Source organism: Panthera tigris, chromosome A2 (assembly GCF_018350195.1).
Source record: "Panthera tigris isolate Pti1 chromosome A2, P.tigris_Pti1_mat1.1, whole genome shotgun sequence".
In the NCBI taxonomy this organism is placed as follows: domain Eukaryota; kingdom Metazoa; phylum Chordata; class Mammalia; order Carnivora; family Felidae; genus Panthera; species Panthera tigris.
In genome coordinates, this window is record NC_056661.1 from 5,442,320 (window position 1) to 5,463,851 (window position 21,532).

Consider the following 21,532-nt stretch of genomic DNA (forward strand, 5'->3'; position numbering starts at 1 on the left):
CCCTGGGGTCAGGCCTGGAAAATGCCTTGGAACTGAGAGGTTGGGGGTCACTGCCCTGCCGCGCGCCCCCCCCTCCCCCGCCCCACCGGCAGCACTAACCCCTGGCCAGGCACCCAAAGGCCTCTGGGGCAACCGGCCACGCCTTGCTGTGCATTTTCACTCCCGCCCTGACTGTGCAGGTCAGCCCCATTCATGTGCTGGTTCCACATTGATGGAGAACTCACCCAGGGGTGAAAGCAACTCACTGGGGCCCTGCTCCCATCAAACTTTCACCCTCCCCGTCTCTGACCTCAGTTTTTTCTTCTGTGAAATGGAACCAGCCAGGCCCAGGGCAGGTCAAGCCCCTAGAGGGGAGCTCCGGGAGGGCAGGGGCGGGCTGACATTTATCCAGCCGCCCCGGGCACCGTGCCTGGCACACGGGTGGTGCCCAATAAATGCTTGTTTGAGCAGGACTAGCCCTCAATAAATAACAGCTGTTGTCGATGCTGGCGGTGCCGGCGACGGAGTGGGCTCTCCCCTCCCCCACCCCTCCACCCGGCTCCCCCCTCCCCTCGGCTCCCCATGCCTTCTCCGTACCCCCCACGCGACGGTGCCTCCTCCTCCATCCCCCACCTCCTCCCGCCTCTTTCCATTCAATCTCCCCTCCCCCCACCCCTTCTCCTCTCTCTCCTTTTCCCCTTACCCCTACCCAATTCTTCCTCCCTCCCCTCCCCCACCCCGCCTCTCTCCCCTCCCCCACCTGCCACCTTACTCTCCCCGCCCCCACCGCAGCCCCTCTCCCCGCCCGCCGTTTCCCACCCCGGCCCCCCCCCCAGCCCCCGAGGCGGGGCCGGTCCGGGCGGGGCCGCCCGAGCTCCCGGGTCCCTGGCTCGGGTCCAGCCCGCGGCCCAGGCCGGGCGGCGGCGGCGGCGGGCGGGGTTCTGGCCTCGCGCGGTTTGGGGGTTTTTTATAACCCTGGCAGGCGGCTCAGGAAGTGCCTTCCCCGCGCCCCCTCCCCCGGCCACGCCGCCGCGCTCGCTCCCTCCCTTCCTGCGCAGGGCGGCGAGACGGCGGCGGAGACGGCGGACGGAGGCCCGGGCGGGCGGGCGGCCGCAGGTAAAGGCGCGGGCGGCGCGGCGGGGAGCGGGCTCCGCGGGCCCCGGCGGGCGCCCGGGGGGAGGGGGCCGGGGCGCGGCGGCGGGGGGGTGGGGGGGTGACCTTGCGCGTCCGCGTCGGGCGGGGACGGCTGCGGGCCCGGGCCGGTTGGACCGTCCAGCCTCGGGGCTTGTGTCGGCGTGCGGCGTCCCAAAGTGTGTGTGACCCCGAGGTCGTGCGGGCGCCTGTCTGGGTTTGTTTGCTGGGTGTGTGTGTGTGTGTGTGTGTGTGGGCATCCACGTATGTGTGAATGCGGTGAGTGTGCATGCGCGTGTCTGCATGAAAATGCCTCGGAGTGTCTGGGTGTGTTTGAGTCTGCGTGTGACCCATCGTAAGGGGTGTTGTGCGTGTGCATAGGTGCGTGTGTAAGCCGTTGTGTGCACGTAGTTTCGTGTCTGCTGTGGATGTAAACGTCCAGTGAGTGTGCGCGTGTCTCCGTGCCGTCTCCGGGTGTGTCTGAGTGTAACAAGTGTGTAAGTGCCCGGATGGGAGTGCACTTGGGGTGAATGTCGTTCTGTGGGACTCTGTGAGTTTGTCCCTTGTCTGGCGTGAGTGCGTGAACGAGTGTGTACGTGTAGGTGTGCGTAGGCCCGAGTGTGCGTTCGTCTCCGGGCTGTCTTGCGTGTGTGAATGAGCGTGTGCGTGAGTGTGCCCATGGGTCCGGGGAGCGTGTGGCTGCGTGTCTTGTGTGTTCGCCTCCGGATGCGGGTTCTGAGGGCGCCGCTGTGTGTGGGGACGGGAGTCCTTTGTGGGTCCGCGTGTCCGGTTGCTGGTCCCCGGCTGCGCAGGTGTGGCCACCCTCGAGTGTGCGCGTCGCTCGCCAGTGTGTGTGTTTGTGTCTGGGTGTGGGAGCGGCACCTCCCACTTCCCTTGCGTCGGTCACCGAGGCCACAGCCGTCTGTCTCCGAGCGCCTCCAGCCCCTCGGGCTCAGGGCCTTTAATTAGTGGCTGGGTGAGGGGCACCCGCCGGGGCGCCGGCCCCCTCCTCCCGCAGGCCGCGGGCGGGCCTTTGTCTGCTCTCCCGGCAGGGTCTGCCTCCCGCCCAGCCAGATGTGCAGCGCCCGGAGGAGGCCTCTGCCCGGGCGGCCTCGGCCTTGGCCCCCACGGAGTGGCCGGGTCTGCCCGGCGCGGCCCCCGGAGCTCTGGGTGCGGAGCGGCGGGTCCATCCCGCATCGCTGGGATGGGATGGGATGGAGCCTCCGCTGTCTCCCGGCCGCTTCCGCGCGGCCTTTCCTCCTCCGGCGCTGGCACCGGCCCGCGCTGGCCGCCTCCCTCCTGCCTTCTGGAAGGAGGGGCTGGGAGGAATGGCCAGGCCTGGGCACGCGCCCGTGTGCGTGCGCGCGCACACGGGTACACACACGGCCACACACGGGGTCACATGGGCACACACACCACCGCACACCAAGCCACATACGTACGTACAGTCCACTTACACGGTTACACACACACACACGCACACACACACACAGTCATGCACACATCACAGTGTAGATCCCCCGCTGCTGCCCCCAGCCAGGCACAGGCCCTGGAACGCCCTAACCTCTCCGGCACCGGCGTCATTCTCTCCCCCAGACCCACTGACCTGTTCCTGACACCCCCAGTGCCCCCGGGCAGGTCACACCTCCCTACACCACCCTGCGGGCTGGGCCACTGGCCCGGATGCTCTGCCCTGCCCTGCCCTGGCAGACGCCTGTGAGCCCTCCCCGTCAGACCCCGCCCCTCCACACCCCCCATCCTCACCCATGGGTCCTTCCACACCGTCCCCCATGCCCCAGCAGAGCCAGAAGCTGAGGGAGGCTGTGAGGTCTTTGGGAGGAGGGGCCCAGCCCCAGAGGACAGCTGTGAGGACTTCAGGGATGGGCAGCAGGAGAGACTCAAAGGCACTGCAGCCAAGACCAGAGCCACAGAGCCGCTGCGGGAGAAGATTCCACAGCAGGCGTGGTGGTGCAGGAAAGGAGACGGACAGGATTGGGGGAGGGGGCTTCCAGCCTCACTTGCAATCAAAACGCTGCCACCTTGGCATGATGGGGGCAGGGGGGTGTGGGGGGGTTAAGACAGGAGGAGGTCAGGGCAACTCGACCCAGGAAGGGATTTAATCAGAGCTGGTTAGGGTCTCCAGGATGGACTAGGGGACAGAAAGCAAGAGGAGGTAGGGACAGGGGGGAGGAGGGAGCTTTGGTGGGGGACCAGGACCTGAAGGATGATCACATCCTCCCAGGGGAGGTTCACCAGGGTCAGGGAGAAGGGCAGAGTGTTGTCGGCCCCCCCTGAACTTCCCACCCAGCCCAGCGCCCCCCCCCCTCACTGCCCCCTCCCTGTCCAGGCACCGAAGAAGAGGCACTGAGGCCCAGAGAGGCTCACGCACAGGTGTCTGATACCACGCCATCAACCGAAGCCCCCAAAAGGTAAAAACAAACAAACGAACGAGGGGTAATCACCTGCCCAGCCGAAGGGAGCAGGAGGGTCCCAGAGTATCTTGGCGTGAACTCCCCATTGCTGGAGGGGTACAAGCAAAAGCGGGTAATGTCACCTTCTAAGTCTGCATCTTGTTGATAAACCTGGCTCCCTCCCTCGCGTGCTGAACTGCCCTGTTTGGGGACCGACTCTCAGACTTGGCCAGGCTGCAAAGAAAACAAGACAGTGTGTGATTAAGGGGGAAACTGCAGAGAGGAGGAGGAGGAGGAGGGTGGAGGCGGGAGTGGGGAGGAGGGTTTGGCACAGGGTAGTGGCCCCTGGTGGTGTCTGTGTGCAGCAAGCTGGCCCGGGGCCGATGCCAGAGAAACTGAGACCTGCCGGGCAGGCCTAGAGCTTCCAGAAAGAAGAATCTGAAAGGCGAAGGAGCAGAACCAGGGGCCAGGCTGGAAATACAGGGTTAGAAGAGAGGTCACAGGAACAGAGGCCACCTGTAGCAGTACCCAGCCCTGCTGGTGGGATGGAAAGTGCTACCCATGGCAGGGGATCTAATGGTAGGGCTGAGGTCGGACAGGATTAGTAGGGGGAGCCAAGCACGGGCCTCCGTTTTAATCTGGGCTGAAAATGCCCACTGACCTACACAGCCTTCAAGCGAGTCCCATGCCAGCCTCTCCTCACTGCCCTCCTGCACCCTCCCCTTCGGGCACTCTGCCTAGACACCCCAGCCGGGCTAGCCGTTGTGGTCCTGGGTCCACACCCAGCTCCTCCCTGCCTCAGGGCCTTTGCCCCTGCTGTTCCTCCGTCTGGGGCGCCTTCTCCTGTCCCTTCACCGGATGAGTTTCTGCTCATCCTCCACACCCCTGCTTCTGAGCCTCCTCGTTCTTTCTCCTAGAGAACTTGTCACAATCTGAACTCTCCCCATTCGGTCACTCCCAGGAGACCGAGCCCCACGGTGGGCAAGGACAGCCTCCATATCATACGCAGTCCTTACCCAGGGAAGGAATCCTCAGGATTATTGTGGAAATGAAGTGAAATGGTGCAAAAACGTTCAGGCCAATAGCTGGCACCTCATAGATGCTCACAAAGTCGAAATCCCTGTGAATCCTAATAGTACAGGGAGGAAGAGGAGGGTGGGGACAGGGGGACTTCTGAATGAGAAGATGCCTTGGGCATCCTTGGGGCTGGGAGTGAGGGGCCCTGGCACTGGCTACACTGGGCAGTGGGACCAGGCACCCGCCCCCCCGACCCAACTCCTCCCTCCCAGGAGCCCAGTGATGCTGCCCAGGCTGTGAACAGGGGAGGCGGTGCTGTGGGGGCTGCCGGCAGCCGGGGCTGGAGAGAGACATGTGGACACGTGGCCTCTATGGCTCCCGCCTGCCATATCCTCCGCTGGGTCCTCACCCTGGGGCTGGGCCTCACATTCGAAGTCCTACATGCCTTCCGGTCTCAAGGTAGGGGTGGTCCAGGGGCGACAGTGGGGAGGGAAAAAGGAGCTGAGGAAGGGTCAGTGGGGCTGGGATGGCAGTCAATGCGGGGAAGGCCCTGTAGCCAAGCAGCCAAGACACGGGTCATTCCCAAGGCTCACCCCAAGCCTCTGACCCTCGCCCACAGATGAGTTCCTGTCCAGTCTGGAGAGCTATGAGATCGCATTCCCCACTCGAGTGGACCATAATGGGGCACTGCTGGCCTTCTCGCCCCCGCCCCCCCGGAGGCAGCGTCGGGGTACAGGGCCAGCCACAGAGTCCCGCCTCTTCTACAAGGTGGCTGCACCCAGCACCCACTTCCTGCTGAACCTGACCCGCAGCCCCCGCCTTCTAGCAGGGCACGTCTCCGTGGAGTACTGGACACGGGAGGGCCTGGCCTGGCAGAGGGCTGCCCGGCCCCACTGCCTCTACGCCGGCCACTTGCAGGGCCAGGCCGGCAGCTCCCGTGTGGCCATCAGCACCTGTGGGGGCCTGGTGAGCGGAGGGTTCTGGGAAGCAGGGAGAAATGCCCACAAGTTTGGGAGTTCAGAAAAACATTCCTACGTAGAGGTCAGAGAAGGAATCACGGTGGATAGTTTGAAAGCATTTTGAGCTCATCAAAAGGATTAGTTATTTTTTTAGGACGCAGCCAAAGCCGAACTTAGAGGAGAATGTATAGCCTTAGGGGTCAAGCTGAAAATTAATAAACTGAACATCCACCTCAGGAAGCTGAAAAACGAGAAGCAACAGAACCCCAGTAAGATAGAAGGAATGAAATCATAAAGACAGAGATAGGGCCCCATGGGGCCTGGGAGCAAAATCTGATCCAAGCCCTCTGCCCACTCCCCAACCCCTAGCATGGCCTCATTGTGGCAGATGAAGAAGAATACTTGATCGAGCCCCTGCAAGTTGGGCCCAAAGGAACCCAGGGCCCAGAGGAGAGTGGCCCCCATGTAGTATACAAGCGCTCCTCTCTGCGTCACCCCCACCTGGACACAGCCTGTGGAGTGAGAGGTACACCTGTCTTTCTGGGGATGGGCAGAGGGGCTGCACATCTTTGCCTTAAGGCAGAGGTAGGCAGGAGTGTCTCTCCCTGCAGAAGGTCAGCAGGTAGCTACATGCGGGGAGAAATGGCAGACAGCCAGACCGGAGGACAGTAGGGCGGTGAAACAGCCCATCTATCACTGCCATAGTCTGATGGTCCAGCAGTGAGTGACACAGGCAGCTGGACAGCCAGACAGGTGCTCAGGTATAAAACCCTCCACCTCCAGGATTCCTGTGCAATCAGATAGTTTAGCGGCCGGGTAGTTGCAGATACCTGAGCCATTGCACAGCAAAAACACCGTTCAGAAGGTCCGATGTACAGCCAGACTTTCAGGAGGGCAGTTCTAGATCAGAGGGTCAGGGAATGGGAAGGTAAGAAAGCTGGATGAGACAGATATCAACCAGGGCAATTGTACAGCTAGAAAAACAGGTTGCCGTGGGGACAAAGGCAGAGCCCGGGGACATTAAATGAGGTATACCACCTGACAGTCTGGGAGTAGGACGCTGTGGCAGACGTACAACCGCCGTCAGTTGTACAAACAGAAAAGCGGGTGGTTTCACAGCCGGGCGGCCCGTGAGACAGTGGCACTGGATCCGGTTGGGTAGTAAGACCATGGGGCAGTTGGGCTGTGCGATGATGAGAACGTGGCACGGTTGGAAGGTCACAAAGTCCTGCAAGCACACACACACACACACACACACACACACACACACACGTTTGGGCAACAGAATTGTCAGGAAGTCATACGGTCGTGCTGGCTGTTATGGGACAGCTGTTCGACCAGCCAGTTGGGCAGTGGGGCAGCCCCTTCCTTGTAGAACCAGACGTCTGCGCAACGGACGCACTGTAGAGCCAGACCTTGTGCAACCAGAACACCCAGTAGCCGAAGAATGAGGGGTCTGGCGGCCAGTTGGGCAGATGAGCCATCAGACAGGTGGCTGGACAGTAAGGGCAGGCAGCGGATTGACCAGAAGTTGTCCATCCAGACGAGAAACCGTGGAAGGGGCGGCCATGGTGGCTGCGCACCCTGAAGCCGCCACCCGCCAGGCCCCTGGGGAATGAAACAGAGCGTGGCCAGCCAGGCCTGAAGCGCTCGGTCAGCCGAGAGCGCTACGTGGAGACCCTGGTGGTGGCCGACAAGATGATGGTGGCCTACCACGGGCGCCGAGACGTGGAACAGTACGTGCTGGCCATCATGAACATTGTAAGTGCCTCCCCCTCCCTGGGCGTGGGGCCCTGAGACCTGGAGCCAGCCCCCGGGGGGGGGCAGGAAAAGGGGTCTCACCATTCCACCCACTAGCCCCGACCTGAGGCCAGGGAACCGGAATGGAGGGGGGCGGAGTGGGAAAGGAGGCCCACGCACGTGTGGTGAGGAATGGGGGGAAACAGCCGAGCTCTGCGGCCGGGAGCGTGGACTCGATAGCCTGCAGGCCGGGGCCGAAATCTCAACTCCGCTCCTTTTTAGCTTGGACAAGTTACTTCACTTCTGTGCCTTGGTTTACCCATCTGTAAAATGGGGCTGGTAATAGTACCTACTTCACGAGGCTAAGGTGCTCGCAGTGAATCGATAAACGTATTTAGAACAGCGCTTGGCACGCGGTAGGTGCTGTATAAGCGTCTCCTATACAAAATAAGGACACAGGGCGCCTGGGTGGCTCAGTCGGTTAAGCATCTGACCGGCTCAGGTCACGATCTCACAGTTGGTGAGTCTCAGCCCCACATAGGGTGAGCTCAAGCCGCGCTTTGGGTAAAACACGAGCCCCGCTTCTCTCTCTCCCCCTCTTCTGTCTCTCTCTTTCTCTCTCTCTCTCTCTGCCCCTCACCCACTTGCACCCTCTCTCTCAAAAGTAAAATAAAATAAGGACACGGCTTGCCCATACCTGTCGGGGTTAGCAGCACACACACACGGGCCCGCACCTGTACGCGTGCGGAACTCTCCTACAAGCACCTGCCTGTAACTCCGTACAGGTGACCTCACTGACCCACACTCAGATATACCCGCTGCCCATACCAGATCTCGGTCGGGCCCCTGGATCTCCCTGAGCCTCCGTTTCCGCCCTTGTAAAATACTGTTATAATGGCATCTACCACAGAGGGTGAGAGGCGGGGGTGGGGGGTGGGGGTGGGGAGAGAAGCCAGACGGAGCATTTGGCACGCGGTAAGAGCCTGACACGTGGCACTGTTGTTTCCCTGAAGCAAAAAGGGAGGAGAGAAGGTTCAGCAGACAGAGGGCCCAGCGTGTTGACGCGATACCGTGTGTGATGCTGCCACGTTTTGCCCTCGCCCTGCTGCCCCCCCTTGGGCTGTCAAAGTTACCTAAAACCTGCCAGGGTTTCTGGAGGTTTCCACGTGGGACAGGCATGCCCCAGGCTCCAAGATCACTGCGCCGTGTGGCCCACTCACCCCTGGGCACTCCCTCCCCCTCCCTGGCCACTGTCTCCAACGCTTCCTGCCCCCTGCTTGTGGTGATGCTCAGATTGGTACCTTTAGACGGCGGTGGAATGAGGCCAGATGTGCAGGGCTGCTGCGGGGTGGGCAGGGATGAGCTGAATGGGGGTGGGTCAGGAAGAAATGTACTGATGAGCAACCGTGCTGTGTAGGCGGGCTTACCCAGACCCGAATCCCACCTGGGGCACCTGCCAGCTCTCTGCGTGTCAGTCTGCCCCTCTGTAAAACGGGAAGGAGCGCAGTACCTACCCGTGCGAAGACGTACCCGGGAGGCTTAGCCTGACGCCCGGCACACAGTGACAAAAGACAGCTACCGTCACTGTCTTGCCTTTTGTCTTCTGCTCTGAGCCCCTCTTAAGACTCGGTCTCTCTTGTTTCTTGGAGGTCAGGTTGCCAAACTTTTCCAGGACTCGAGTCTGGGAAACATCGTTAATATCCTGGTGACACGCCTCATCCTGCTCACGGAGGACCAGGTGCGCGGGCCCCGCACCCCCCCCACCCCTGCACACCAGCGCTGCCTGCCCTCCCAGGGCGGCTGGCGCCCATGCACCTCACTCTGTCTGCCCGCAGCCCACCCTGGAGATCACCCACCACGCCGGGAAGTCCCTGGACAGCTTCTGTAAGTGGCAGAAATCCATCGTGAACCGCAGCGGCCATGGCAACGCCATTCCGGAGAACGGTGTGGCCAACCATGACACAGCGGTGCTCATCACGCGGTGAGGGGGGCGGGGAGGGCTCCAGGACGTGGGCCGGGGGAGCAAGCGGTCCCGGGGACCGTCCAGGTCCAAGCAGGGGGCACGCCTGCCGGGAGATGGGAGAGGCTGGGAAGCTTCGGCCACTCCAGTGGGGCGCCAGGGGCGGGGAGGGGCTGCTGGGAGCCTGAGAGCAGGTGGGGGGAGGCGCAGGGCCAGTGGGCCAGGTGGGCACAGGTGCACCCATTCACTCGCCGTCTCATTCCTGCGGTCAGCCAGTCGCTCGCGCACCCCCGGCATCCCCAAGGTCGGCTGGGGGCAGAGCACAAGGCTCGGGGCGAGAGGCAGGCAGAAGTGAGCCGCCCCAGATGGTCATGGCGGCACCAGCAGGGCTCAGGGAGGCAGCCCAGCCCCTCACCGCCCCGCTCTCCCTCCACAGCCACGACATCTGCATCTACAAGAACAAACCGTGTGGCACGCTAGGTACTTATGCCCCCTGGGCTTGCAGGCGCCCGTGAAGGCAGGGGACCGGCTGACCCCGGCCCCGGTGGGGGGAGGGGGGAGAGGGTAGCCGGCAGGGTGGCCGGGCCTGTCACCGCAGCCTGAGCCCAGCCCCGCCCCGCGTGCCCGTTGCGCAGGCCTGGCACCCGTGGGCGGGATGTGCGAGCGGGAGAGGAGCTGCAGTATCAACGAGGACATTGGCCTGGCCACGGCCTTCACCATCGCCCACGAGATCGGACACACGTGAGGCCGGGGGACGCGGCAGGGGGAGCACGGGGACTGCGGGGCGGGCTCCCGGGGCGCCCGCAGAGCCGACCCTGCTCTCCCCAGGTTTGGCATGAACCACGATGGCGTGGGGAACAGCTGCGGGGCCCGTGGCCAGGACCCAGCAAAGCTCATGGCCGCCCACATCACCATGAAGACCAACCCTTTCGTGTGGTCGTCCTGCAGCCGCGACTACATCACCAGCTTTCTGGAGTGAGGACGTGCCCGCCCGCCTGTCCATACTCAGGCTCGCGGGGGCGGGGGAAGGGTCTGGAAACCAGAGTGCCTCCGAGGGGGAGGGGGGGGCCGTTCCCTGCAGGGCTGCTCCCTGGGACCCGTGCCCCCAGCTGGGTGGGTTCCCTGAGCTCTTCGGCTGCAGCCCCCTAACGTGACAGCTGCTTTCTTCTCACCACAGCTCAGGCCTGGGGCTGTGCCTGAACAACCGGCCCCCCAGACAGGACTTCGTGTACCCGACCGTAGCACCCGGCCAGGCCTACGATGCGGATGAACAGTGCCGCTTCCAACATGGAGTCAAATCGCGTCAGTGTAAATACGGGGTAGAGAGAGCCTTCCTGCTTTCCTTCCTGGGAGGGGAGGGGCCGCAGGGGGTGGGAGAGCCGGGAAGGGGGTGAGCCCCCTTGGGGGCTGGGGGAGAAGAGGTGCACGGGTGTGCGAAGGTCACATGCTCTCCAGCAATGACTGGGGTGGAGAATGGGATCTCCTGGTCCTCCAGACCCCCTGATTTTGGGGGGGCGGGGCCAGGGAGAGCCTGGGCATTACCTTCTGTCCAGCATATCAGGCCACCTGTGGCTTTAGCAGAACTAACGTCCCAAGCCCCCTCACTGGGCCATTTTTAACCAGACTTCCAAACTGGGTGGAAATAGTTCCCTGGGGATGGACCATCTTCCCCACTTGGCAAAGAACCAGACAGAGCCTTCCAAGGACACCACCCTGTCTGCACTCCCCACATCCCCCCGCAGCAACTGGTTCACACGATCACCTGGCCCTGACCCTTGGCTGGACGAGCCTGAGCCTCCTGACCAACCCCCTCACTCTTTGTGAGGTTTAGATCGACTTCCAGAGCCCCGTCCTGTCATGGGCGAGCCAGCTGGGGGTCCCGCTCCCAGCTGCCCCCAAGAAACTGGAGGCCTGCTGGCTTCCTCAAGACTCCAGAGGTGAGAGTTGACATGGCCAAGCTAAGGCCATGTTCACTCAACACAAGAACAGGCAGCTGGTAAAGCGACTCTTGCCCACCCCCACCCCCACCCCCAACTTGGCTGTTAAGGACAGCAACCTTAATGAATTTCTAAAAAAATCTGGAAGCTACCCTAGGGCATCTGCCTACCCCAGGTGTCGTAACAATGATGACAATGCCTGCCGCTTACTGAGCACTCGCTATGTGCTAAGCGTGTGATACGTATCATCTCATCGAAACTCTTGACGATCCCACGTGACAGATGAAGGGACTGAGGAGTAGGGAGGGTGCCTTGCCCAAAGTCACAGTTCGAGAACACGTCTTAGCCAGGATTCGAATCCAGGTCTCTCTGTGACTCCAAATGTCACAAGGAGGTAGGGGAGGGGAGGAGGTGCCAGAATATGGAGTGTGGATGGGTGCTGGCTGTATGTTGAATTGATTCTTCCTTTTATTTTTCCAAGGATCATCTTCCCGGCGCCCCTGGCAAAGGGGGAAAGTATTGACTACATGTAACTTGGCTAACGTGTAAAGGGCTGGGCCTCGAGCCTAGTCTAGAGATAGCTGTGGTCCTTGTTACACAACATCAGGGAATTTATGCAATCCCTTTCATATCTACCCTGCCACATGCCTCTCCCTTTTAGGTAGGCAAGGCCTCTGTTGTAGATGAGGAAACTGAGGCCCAAAGAGGGGCATGTGCTGCAAGTCGGGGCGATCGGCTGTCTCCCAGAGTGCCCTCCCACCCCTACCCCTGCTCATGCATGTGCACCACAGCGCCTCCTTGTGGACAGGAGGAAAAGCAGGACTGGAACAGCCAGCTCTCTTTAAGAGGTGTCCCGAGGGGCCCTGGGGCATGTGATCTTTTTTTACAAATGGCCAGGAGGACGCAAGCCAAGTGAAGCCAGAAATCCAGGATGAGTTTTTAGCTGAGATGTGTGCCCTGAAGGGGCAGAAGGCAGGGACTCTGGAGGACGTTTGAGGGAGCAGATTTGAGAAAAACCTTCTGAACTTCTCATGTGTGCAGGTGTCTCTCAGAGGCTGACCCAGACAAGGGACCCTGCTGTAGCCATTGATTGGTCCAATCCCAAACCTTCAAAACTTGAAAGCATTCGGTTCAGAGAGGAAATGACACATAATTAGTAAAAAGGAGACCAAAGGATCTCCACTTCTTGGGTGTTGGGAGGGAAGACCCTGGGAGGTGGGGCAGGACATAGGCTAGAGGGTCAGAGATTTGGCCACACTTGAACCCGTTGGGGTTTGTCCCAGGATATTAACCTAAAGTGTCAGAGTGACTTCCTGGGACTGGCCCAGCCCCAGCAGGACTCAGACAAGAAGGTGGGCAGATTTTTCAGTGAGGGAGGTACAGGAATATCCCACCCAGATCCAGCCTGGCCTTTCCCCCTGCCCGCTCTCCACCCCACCCCCCCCCCCGGCCTCCCACAGATTAAAAGCTTTGGGAGCTTCCCCAGGGTGGGTGGGGGCAACGAGGAGGACCACCAGCTGGAAAAACTCAGAAACGAGGCCTTTGACCTGAGCCGTCTCCCAGGCCTGAGTTTTCAGAATTGCTGTTTTCCCAGGGGCTGCTTCATCAACAGGTCCCAAGTTTCCTTCTGGAAACTCGGGAGGCACCAGGGTGAATGGATCACAGACCGGTCCATCAAAGGTCTGGGTTAGAACCCAGGCTGCCCCTCAGGGGCTGTGTGATCCCTAGCAAGTGACTTTACCTGTCTGAGCCTTGGTTTTCTCAGTGAAACAGGGGTAATAATGCATAAGGGAGTTGATGGCACACACGGACGTTGGATAAGTGCGGCTCACGAGGCAGAGAGGAGGTCTCAGGCCATGCCCCACAGGAGGATTCAAGAAGGCTCCTTGAGACCCAGCAAAGGAGCGCCGGGGCCCCACTGCTAGGCGGCAGAGAGCGGGTCGCCGCCTGGCGGGCGGGCTGCCAGAGGGAGGAGGGCGGGGGGCGAGCCTGAGCGGGCGCCTTGGCCCGCAGGAGGTCTGCAGCGAGCTGTGGTGTCTGAGCAAGAGCAACCGGTGCATCACCAACAGCATTCCAGCCGCCGAGGGCACGCTGTGCCAGACGCACACCATCGACAAGGGGGTGAGCGCGGCCGAGGCCGCCCGCCGGCCCCGCCCCCTGCCCCGAGCCACGCCCGCCGCGCCGCAGTTCCAGTTTCCCTTCGCTCTGGCCCCGCCCCCTCCCCGCAGGCCCCGCCCCGTCTCCCGCCGCTTGGGTCCCAAGCTAGTTTCACCTCCTGATGGTGGCCGTCTGCGTAGGCGACGCCCCTGCGCTGCCTGCGTCGGGGTCCTCAGACTTCCACCCTCCCCCTTCCGTCCCCTCCCAGGGGTGCTGAGACCCCCGGCTGGGGGGAGGGGTGGGGCAGGAAGGAGCGCCGGGATCCCGGGAGCCGGACTCACCCCCTCCGCCTCCCCCTCCTCTCCTCAGTGGTGCTACAAGAGAGTGTGCGTCCCCTTCGGGTCGCGGCCGGAGGGCGTGGACGGGGCTTGGGGCCCGTGGACCCCGTGGGGCGACTGCAGCCGGACGTGCGGCGGCGGCGTGTCCTCCTCCAGCCGTCACTGCGACAGCCCCAGGTCAGACCTTAGGACCTTTCGGAAAGGGAGATTGGGGCGGGCCCCGCCGTCTGTCTCCCCCCGCCCGGTATCTCCCCTGTGCCCCTCCCCCTTCCAGGCCAACGATCGGGGGCAAGTACTGCCTGGGTGAGAGACGGCGGCACCGCTCCTGCAACACCGACGTGAGTTTCCCCAGGACCCCAGGCCGGGTATCCGCGGCCCTTCTTATGTTTGGAAAAGGGGCACGAATCAGCTTCGGACGAGCCTCAGCCGGGCACCTGCCGTCTCTTCGGGACCCTGCGGCGGCTAGCCGCGCCCTGTCCTGCCCTCCCTACACCTGCCCCTGGGCCCCGGCGCCCACCCGGCCCAGCACGCCCTGCAAGCGTCTAGCTCCTTCCATTTCTCAGCAGATGAGTCTCCCACCTTGAAGTTGCTTGACCCCCACAACCTCCACCAGCTATGGCGAGCCTCACCCCCTCCCTTCAAAGCCCAAATTCCCCAAGCCAACCCACCCCTGTCACCAAACCCAGTGGCCACGCTGGGGTCCTCTGCTTGCACACCCTTCCAACCAGGTACCTCGGCCCGGTCCAAACTCCTGCCTTGCCCGCACCACCCGTGCCCTGTACCCCCAGCCTCTCGGGCTACACCTTCTGTCTCCTTTTCTCCACTGCTGCCCCTTTATTAAACGCTGGGGGGTCCCCATGGCTGGTTGGGGCTCCTGGCTGTAAATGAGCCTTATATGTACACACCCAGTAAGCACAGGACTCACTGCAGGGGCGGTGGGGGGAGAGGAGGGCTCAGAGGCCAGGGAAAGCTTTGCAGTGAGGGGTGGGTGGCCTTCCCAGCTCCACCTGGAGGGGCTCATGTCTCCAGGGAGTCCACATGCGCGCGCGCACACACACACACACACACACACACACACACACACACACCTCATAAAGAGTGCCCCTTGCTCCTTTCTAGGCCTGCTCTCTCAAGAAAGGCCTCATGGTCTGAAACCAGAAACCCAGCCATCATCCCCAGCTGGCCCCACGCTCTAATGAGTCACCTGCTCCATCTCAGACGTCCCCATCCCTCCGGCTCCAGGCCTAGCCCAGGCCACTGACCAGTCTCACCTGGCCCTCCACAGCCTCCTCCCTGGCCTCTCTGCCTTCAGCCTCACCCCTCCAACCCATCCCTGCTCTGAGCATCAGGCCTCTGGCCTTGAGCCTGTGCCCTACCTGCATCCCCCCTACAGCTGGCCTCCCTCCCTCTCTCCTCTCTCGCCCCCAGGACTGTCCCCCAGGCTCTCAGGACTTCAGGGAAATGCAGTGCTCTGAATTTGACAGTGTCCCCTTCCGTGGAAAATTCTACACATGGAAGACATACCGAGGAGGTGAGTGAGGACCTCAGGAGGCCGTGGGGAAGTGGAGGACAGCAGCAGGTGGATACAACATTGGGGCGGGGGGGGGGCTGCCCAGAGCACCCCCTTCACCCAAGGGGCCCCAGAGCCCAGGATGTGGCTCAGCAGTTCCTCAGCTGGACGCAGGGAACCCCGACTGTCTGCCCAACCTGCCCGTCCTTGTCGGGTCTGGGGTCTGCCCTATGCCTCGCCGCCCCCAGGGAGCAAGCGGGGTGTCCCCCGTGGAGCTCCCCCAGGGAGCAAGCGGGGTGTCCCCCGTGGAGATCCCCCAGGGAGCAAGCGGGATGTCCCCCGTGGAGCTCCCCCAGGGAGCAAGCAGGTCAGGCCCTCGGGGTCTGACGGGGCTGTGCCCCCCCAGGGGGCGTGAAGGCCTGCTCACTCACGTGCCTGGCTGAAGGCTTCAACTTCTACACCGAGAGGGCGGCAGCCGTGGTGGACGGGACGCCCTGCCGCCCAGACACGGTGGACATTTGCGTCAGCGGCGAGTGCAAGGTGGAGGGGACTCCCAGAGGTGGAGAGAGGGCAAGGGAACGGAGGGGTGGAGGCAGGGAGGCAGGGCTCGCTGACACTCCCACCCCCCGCCCCACCCCCCTCCCCAGCACGTGGGCTGTGACCGGGTCCTGGGCTCTGACCTGAGGGAGGACAAGTGCAGGGTGTGTGGTGGTGACGGCAGTGCCTGTGAAACCATTGAGGGGGTCTTCAGCCCAGCTTCGCCTGCAGCCGGTGAGAGATCTCCGTTTCCTCTCCTTCTCCCCACTTGGCGACGGAGGGGGGCCAGGGGGGCAGCACAGGCCCGTCACAGCAGCCAGGGGCCCCGTGGGGACCCCAAAAAGTCCCGGGGGCAGAGCAATGCCTCAGATCAGGGTCGGGGACCAGCTTGGGCTCTGGTGCCTAAGCCTTGGCAGTTAACGTGAGGAGAAGGTCAGCGACCTAAACCTTTCCCCTCCCCCCACCCTGGGGGCCTGGCACCGGGTCTGGGGCAGCGGGGGGGTTGACCCCTCTCCATGGTCTGAGCCAGGGGGCTGAGGGACACCATGCTAGGGGGAAAGGCTAACTAGGGGAGGGACATCTGCAGGCTGTGGTGAACTTGACTATGCTTCCCCACGTTGGGCAGAAGAGAGACCCCAGGGAGGAGGTGGGGGGATGGGAGCAGGGACTTCTGGAAGCAAACACACAGTGAGGCCCAAGTGTAGGGTCCAGGGGACAGGGAGGGGCCCGGGATGTAGGTGGTGGCGCCCACTGCGAACCTAACTCCAGCTTTTAAAATCGCTGCGTCGCCATGTGGGTCGGGGCCTCCAAGGTGCCCCCTTCCCTGTGCCCACAGCCAGCCCTGCTGCATGCTTGAGGGGGAGGGGGTGGACCAGGCCACTGTGGTGGTCAGAGAGGCAGGAAAGTCTGGGTTCAAACCCCAGCCCAGCCAGTTCCTAGCGGTCAAACCTGGGTGCGTTGCCTAGCTTCTCCGAGCCTCTCAGTCTCGTCATCTGTAAAATGGGTGTGACAACACATCCGATTCACAGGCCCGGAGCCAGGGATGCTGTGGAAGGTCCCTGTGAGCACTTAGCGCAGTAGTGGTTAGCTGTTGTCATCAGGGGCCAGGAACGGGGGAGGTAGGCAGGTGTGGGGGAAGGGCCAAGTGGGCGACCTCTCAGCTCCACCCTGCAGGGTATGAGGAAGTCGTCTGGATCCCCAAAGGCTCCGTCCACATCTTCATCCAGGACCTGAACCTTTCCCTCAGTCACCTGGGTGAGCCGGAGGTGGAGGGACGTGGACTGGGGGGTCAGGAGGGGGTCAGCGTGGCTGGGGGTCTGACCCCTGTGCTGTCCCCCTAGCCCTGAAGGGAGACCAGGAGTCCCTGCTGCTGGAGGGGCTGCCCGGGACCCCCCAGCCGCACCGCCTGCCCCTGGCTGGGACCACCTTTCAGCTGCGACAGGGGCCAGATCAGACACAGAGCCTGGAAGCCCTGGGACCTATAAATGCGTCTCTCATCGTCATGGTAACGACAGTGGGAGCGAGGTGCAGGAAGACCTTGGCCTCCCTGTGGGGACTAGAGCTTGGCTTCCACGTGATGGCCCCCTCCCCCGCCTCAGGTGCTGGCCCGGACAGAGCTGGCTGCCCTCCGCTACCGTTTCAACGCGCCCATCGCCCGAGATGCACTGCCCCCCTACTCCTGGCACTATGCACCCTGGACCAAGTGCTCCGCCCAGTGTGCCGGCGGTGAGGTCGGGGTGGGCTCAGGGGCGGGCCCGGGTCACCTGGGCTGACCTTCTGGTCGTGGCAGGGCTGAGCGGGTCTCTCGCCCACCCCCAGGCAGCCAGGTGCAGGCCGTGGAGTGCCGCAATCAGCTGGACAGCTCGGCCGTGGCCCCCCACCACTGCAGCGCCCACAGCAAACTGCCCAAGAGGCAGCGCGCCTGCAACACAGAGCCCTGCCCACCCGAGTGAGTGCCTGCCAGGGCGCAGGGCGACAAGAGCGGGGCGGGCTGTGCTCCTCAGAGCAGAGGAGCGTGTGCTCCCAAGACTGGAGGGGGGTGGGGGTGGGGTCGGACCCCTGATGCCCCTTAGCCGGGTCCAGGTGATCACGTCCGCCGGGGTGCTGCACGTCCCCAGGCGCAGCGCGGGTACAGGGCGACGATCCCCCCAGCGCGGGATAATGTTGCAAGCAGCAGGCACCCCCCCCCCCACCGCCCCACCGCGGGCCAGTTTCCACAAAGATGCCGGTTATGGGGGAGGAGGGGGATAGGCCGGCACCCCGCCCTCGGGGAGCCCCGCCCCGCACACTCTCTCAGACCCGCCCCTCCCCACAGCTGGGTGGTGGGGAACTGGTCGCGCTGCAGCCGCAGCTGTGATGCGGGCGTGCGCAGCCGCTCCGTCGTGTGCCAGCGCCGCGTGTCGGCCGCCGAGGAGAAGGCGCTGGACGACAGCGCGTGCCCGCAGCCGCGCCCGCCAGTGCTGGAGGCCTGCCAGGGCCCCGCTTGCCCGCCGGAGTGGGCGGCCCTGGACTGGTCAGAGGTCAGCCGCCCCTTCCCGCTAGCTGCGCAGCGGGGGGTAGGGACCGGGGGGCCCACATCGGGGTGCCCACCGAGGCACCGCTGCGCGGTCACGAGCCCCTCCTGCTGGGCCCAGAGCGCCCCCTCCAGACCGGCCCGAGGTTAGCCGGACCCCTCCTCGCCTCCCTCCGCACGACCATCCTCCCCACCCCGGTGCGTGCGGGGACTGGAGCGCCCGTGAGCACGAAACCCCCTCTCCAACTGCAGTGCACCCCCAGCTGCGGGCCAGGCCTCCGCCACCGCGTCGTCCTTTGCAAGAGCTCGGACCACCGCGCCACGCTGCCCCCCGGGCACTGCCCGCCCGCGGCCAAGCCGCCGGCCACCATGCGCTGCAACTTGCGCCGCTGCCCCCCAGCTCGCTGGGTGGCGGGCGAGTGGGGCGAGGTAGGTCGGCGCCCTGGGGGGCGGGGGCGGGGGCCGCCCGGGGGCCCGGCCTGCCCAGGCTCAGCGGCGACTCCCCGCAGTGCTCCGCACAGTGCGGCCTCGGGCAGCAACAGAGGGCGGTGCGCTGCTCCAGCCACACGGGGCAGCCGTCACGCGAGTGCGCCGAGGCCCTGCGGCCCCCCGCCACGCAGCAGTGCGAAGCCAAGTGCGACAGCGCGCCCCCCGGGGACGGCCCCGAAGGTATGTGGGGCGGGAGGCCGAGGGGCGGCGGGAGGGCCCGGTGCGGAGGAAGCCACAGGAGAGCGTAGGGGTCCTGACCTTTGGCCCGGAGCTTCTGCAGCCACCGAAGTGCCTTTCTCTGTCCCCTCCAGGCCGTCCTGCACCACCCCTCCCTGCAAACATGTACGAACTGCCACTGCGTGCCTAGCTTTTTAGGCACCTGATCCTTCTGGGCCCCCAGACTCGGGCCATTCCCCCCAGCCCACCTGCATGGCCTTCACCCTGTTCATCTCCACTTGTCCCATTAGCTGCTTGATTTTTTTTTAAGTCAGAATTTCTCAACCTCGGGCACGATTGATGTTTGGGGCCAGATAATTCGAGGGGGCGCCCTATGCATTGTAGGATATTCAGCAACGTTCCTGACTTGTATCTGCGGGATGCCAAGAGCGCTCCCGCACCCGCCGCCGCCGTCCCCCCTTCCCCACTCCCTGTAGTGACAACCAGAAATGTTTCCAGATTCGGCCAAATGTCCTCTGGGGGGCAAACTAGCATTCCCTTGAGAACCACTGCTTTAAATACGTCCGTTTGTTTTTTTGTTTTTTTGTTTTTTTGTTTTTTTCTACCTAAGTATTTTCCATACAGAGCAATAGATCACTTCCTCTGGGCACTAGAACCAAACTGGATTGAGCTTCCTTCTCTGTGCCTTGGTTTTCTAATCTGTCAAGGGGGTCAATACTAGATTCACTTGGGGGGGGGGGCTGCGTGAGGGAGATGGAATAAAACAAGCCACGCGAAGCCCTTTGTTAAGCACCAGGCCCTACCATACATCACTGCCCAAGTGGGAGCCCGCATCATTGTCCCGATCAGACAGCGGATTGCCGTGAACACAAAATACACAAATAACCAGAAAGGAAGTGACTCCTCTGGAGTTCAAAATCCTCAGTCTGTCACAAAGGAAAACGTGGAAGGATGGCAGCCCCGGTTGGACCAAAAGGATAACTGAAAGGGAATACTCCCAGACCCGGCGCACTCTCTCAAAATCCTCCAAAAGCCTGATCGCATATTTAGAAGCCCCGCCTTGAGTTTCATAGTTATAAGCTCCCTCCGAGAGGGGTCGAAACTGAGGCACCGGGAAGCCAGGAAGCCCTGTGCGGGCTGCGGACGCGCCCCTCAGGGAAGGGGCGCTGAGATCTGATCCCTCCCTTCCCCCCTTCCCCCCTCCCCACCCCGACCCCGTTCTCCCGCCCCCTCCAGAGTGCAAGGATGTGAACAAGGTCGCCTACTGCCCCCTGGTGCTCAAATTTCAGTTCTGCAGCAGAGCCTACTTCCGCCAGATGTGCTGCAAAACCTGCCAGGGCCGCTAGGGGGCGCGCGGGCCCCGGAGCCACAGCTGGGCGCCGGCTGGAGGGGACCATGCCTGCAGCTGGCCAGCCTGAAGGAGCCCGAGGGGGCGGGAGCTGGGTGAGACGAAGCCGGAAGTTATTTATTGGGAACCCCTGCAGGGCCCCTGGCTGGGGGGGTGGAGAGGGGCTGGCCACCCCCAGGGCCCCTCCTCATCCCCTCTCCCAGTTCATAGTGAGACCCCCTCCAGGGTGGGTTTGAGGAGGGAACAACTGTTCGCCCTAGCGCCCTTTTCGCCCACCCCTAGGGAGCCCCCAATACTGCCCCCCCTTTGACCGGAATATGTACTGTGAAGAGTGGGGGTGGGGAGGGGGTCTGCCGGTGTCCTGCCCCCAGCACTGCCCTATCCCTCCACTCTGAGCTGGGGGGAGGGGGGGGGGTCTATGTCTGCCATGGGGGAGGGGGATTAGCAGCGCCTCCCTGACACCCTCCCCCTGACCAGACCAGCTACAGGGGTGAGGCAGAGCTGGCAAGATCCACCCCAACCTCTGTCCTGCCTGCCCCAGGGGGACCCCGACATCCAGGCGCCCCCATCATGGTGCTACAGGCCCTGCCCTGGGGCCCACACACCCCTCGCCAGGAAGCCCTCCATCAATAAAGTTCTGTCTTGTGTAGATTTCCGAGCGTCAATATGTCTGTTCACATTCCGTCCCCGCCACCGAATGGATGCGGCCGCGGCCCCTCGCAGGTGGCCCCCATCAGTCCAAAGGGGCCTTTTACCAGCACAGACCAGAGTCCAGTGATTTTACAGCTTCTCAAGGAGGCGCTCAGAGCTACCCGGTCAGGCACCTGCCATCCCGGCCACCACGTCCCCAGGCCCGGGGCTCGCTCCCGCCCAGCCGCACGCGGCCTCCCCGAAGTTCCTCAATCTCCCGCCGGCTTCCCATCTCCGGGCCTTTGCTAGACCTGCTTCCTCCGCCAGGTGGTCCCTCCCCTTCCCTTTTCAGCCGGTTGACTCCGACTCACCCTCCGGCGTCGGCCCAAGCGTCACCTCCTTGCAGAACCCCCCTCTGAAGCCTCCAGCAAGGAGAAGGTCCACCTGCCTGCTTGTCCGCAGGTGCCTGGAGGCACCGCTGAGATTACCCAGCGCCCCCCGCCTGTGCGAGCGATTCCGGGAGAAACTCGCTCCTCCCCAGGTGTGGCCACTAGGGGACGCTGCGGCTTGCCGGCCTCGAAGCACGATGCTGTGTTACCGCCAGGAGCGCAGGCTCCCAGGGTCGCCTGCCTCGGCCTCGACCTCCTCCTCCCCCTGGCCGACCTCCTCCTCCTCCTGGCCGGGAGGCGCCGACCTCTCCGAACTGCCATGTCCTAAATGTCAAGGGGAGACCAGGAGGTGAGCCAACACCTGATGGAAC

General features: G+C 63.2%; 1 protein-coding gene across 3 annotated transcripts; it reads left to right on the forward strand.

Annotated features, from left to right (window-relative positions):
- Positions 1–1,059: 1,059 nt before the first annotated feature.
- Positions 1,060–20,793, forward strand: ADAMTS10 (ADAM metallopeptidase with thrombospondin type 1 motif 10). Of its 3 annotated transcripts, XM_042977982.1 has the most exons (26): positions 1,060–1,095; positions 3,458–3,539; positions 4,811–4,997; positions 5,158–5,504; positions 5,867–6,023; positions 7,041–7,258; positions 8,892–8,975; positions 9,073–9,218; positions 9,634–9,677; positions 9,833–9,938; positions 10,026–10,172; positions 10,375–10,516; positions 13,148–13,255; positions 13,601–13,746; positions 13,844–13,907; positions 14,998–15,100; positions 15,486–15,619; positions 15,727–15,850; positions 16,790–16,870; positions 16,957–17,120; positions 17,215–17,341; positions 17,435–17,564; positions 17,931–18,135; positions 18,381–18,557; positions 18,638–18,797; positions 20,031–20,793. In XM_042977982.1, the coding sequence occupies exons 3-26, from the start codon at positions 4,910–4,912 to the stop codon at positions 20,138–20,140; spliced, it is 3,312 nt and encodes a 1,103-aa protein (XP_042833916.1). In that variant the 5' UTR covers positions 1,060–1,095; positions 3,458–3,539; positions 4,811–4,909; the 3' UTR covers positions 20,141–20,793. The 3 variants fall into 3 exon arrangements, with proteins under 3 accessions (XP_042833916.1, XP_042833917.1, XP_042833918.1); XM_042977983.1 differs by lacking the exon at positions 1,060–1,095 and having other exon boundaries at positions 3,441–3,539; positions 17,215–17,346; positions 20,031–20,145; XM_042977984.1 differs by lacking the exon at positions 1,060–1,095 and having other exon boundaries at positions 3,441–3,539; positions 17,439–17,564; positions 20,031–20,145.
- The last annotated feature ends 739 nt before the right edge of the window (positions 20,794–21,532 follow it).

What these genes read in the sequence shown, in the direction of transcription:
- ADAMTS10 (XM_042977982.1), top strand. Translation starts at nt 4,910, where the DNA reads ATGGCTCCCGCCTGCCATATCCTCCGCTGGGTCCTCACCCTGGGGCTG. An exon ending in CAAACCGTGTGGCACGCTAG is followed by an intron (nt 9,678 to 9,832) that starts GTACTTATGCCC and finishes CCCGTTGCGCAG; the next exon opens with GCCTGGCACCCGTGGGCGGG. An exon ending in CCCCGGGGACGGCCCCGAAG is followed by an intron (nt 18,798 to 20,030) that starts GTATGTGGGGCG and finishes CGCCCCCTCCAG; the next exon opens with AGTGCAAGGATGTGAACAAG.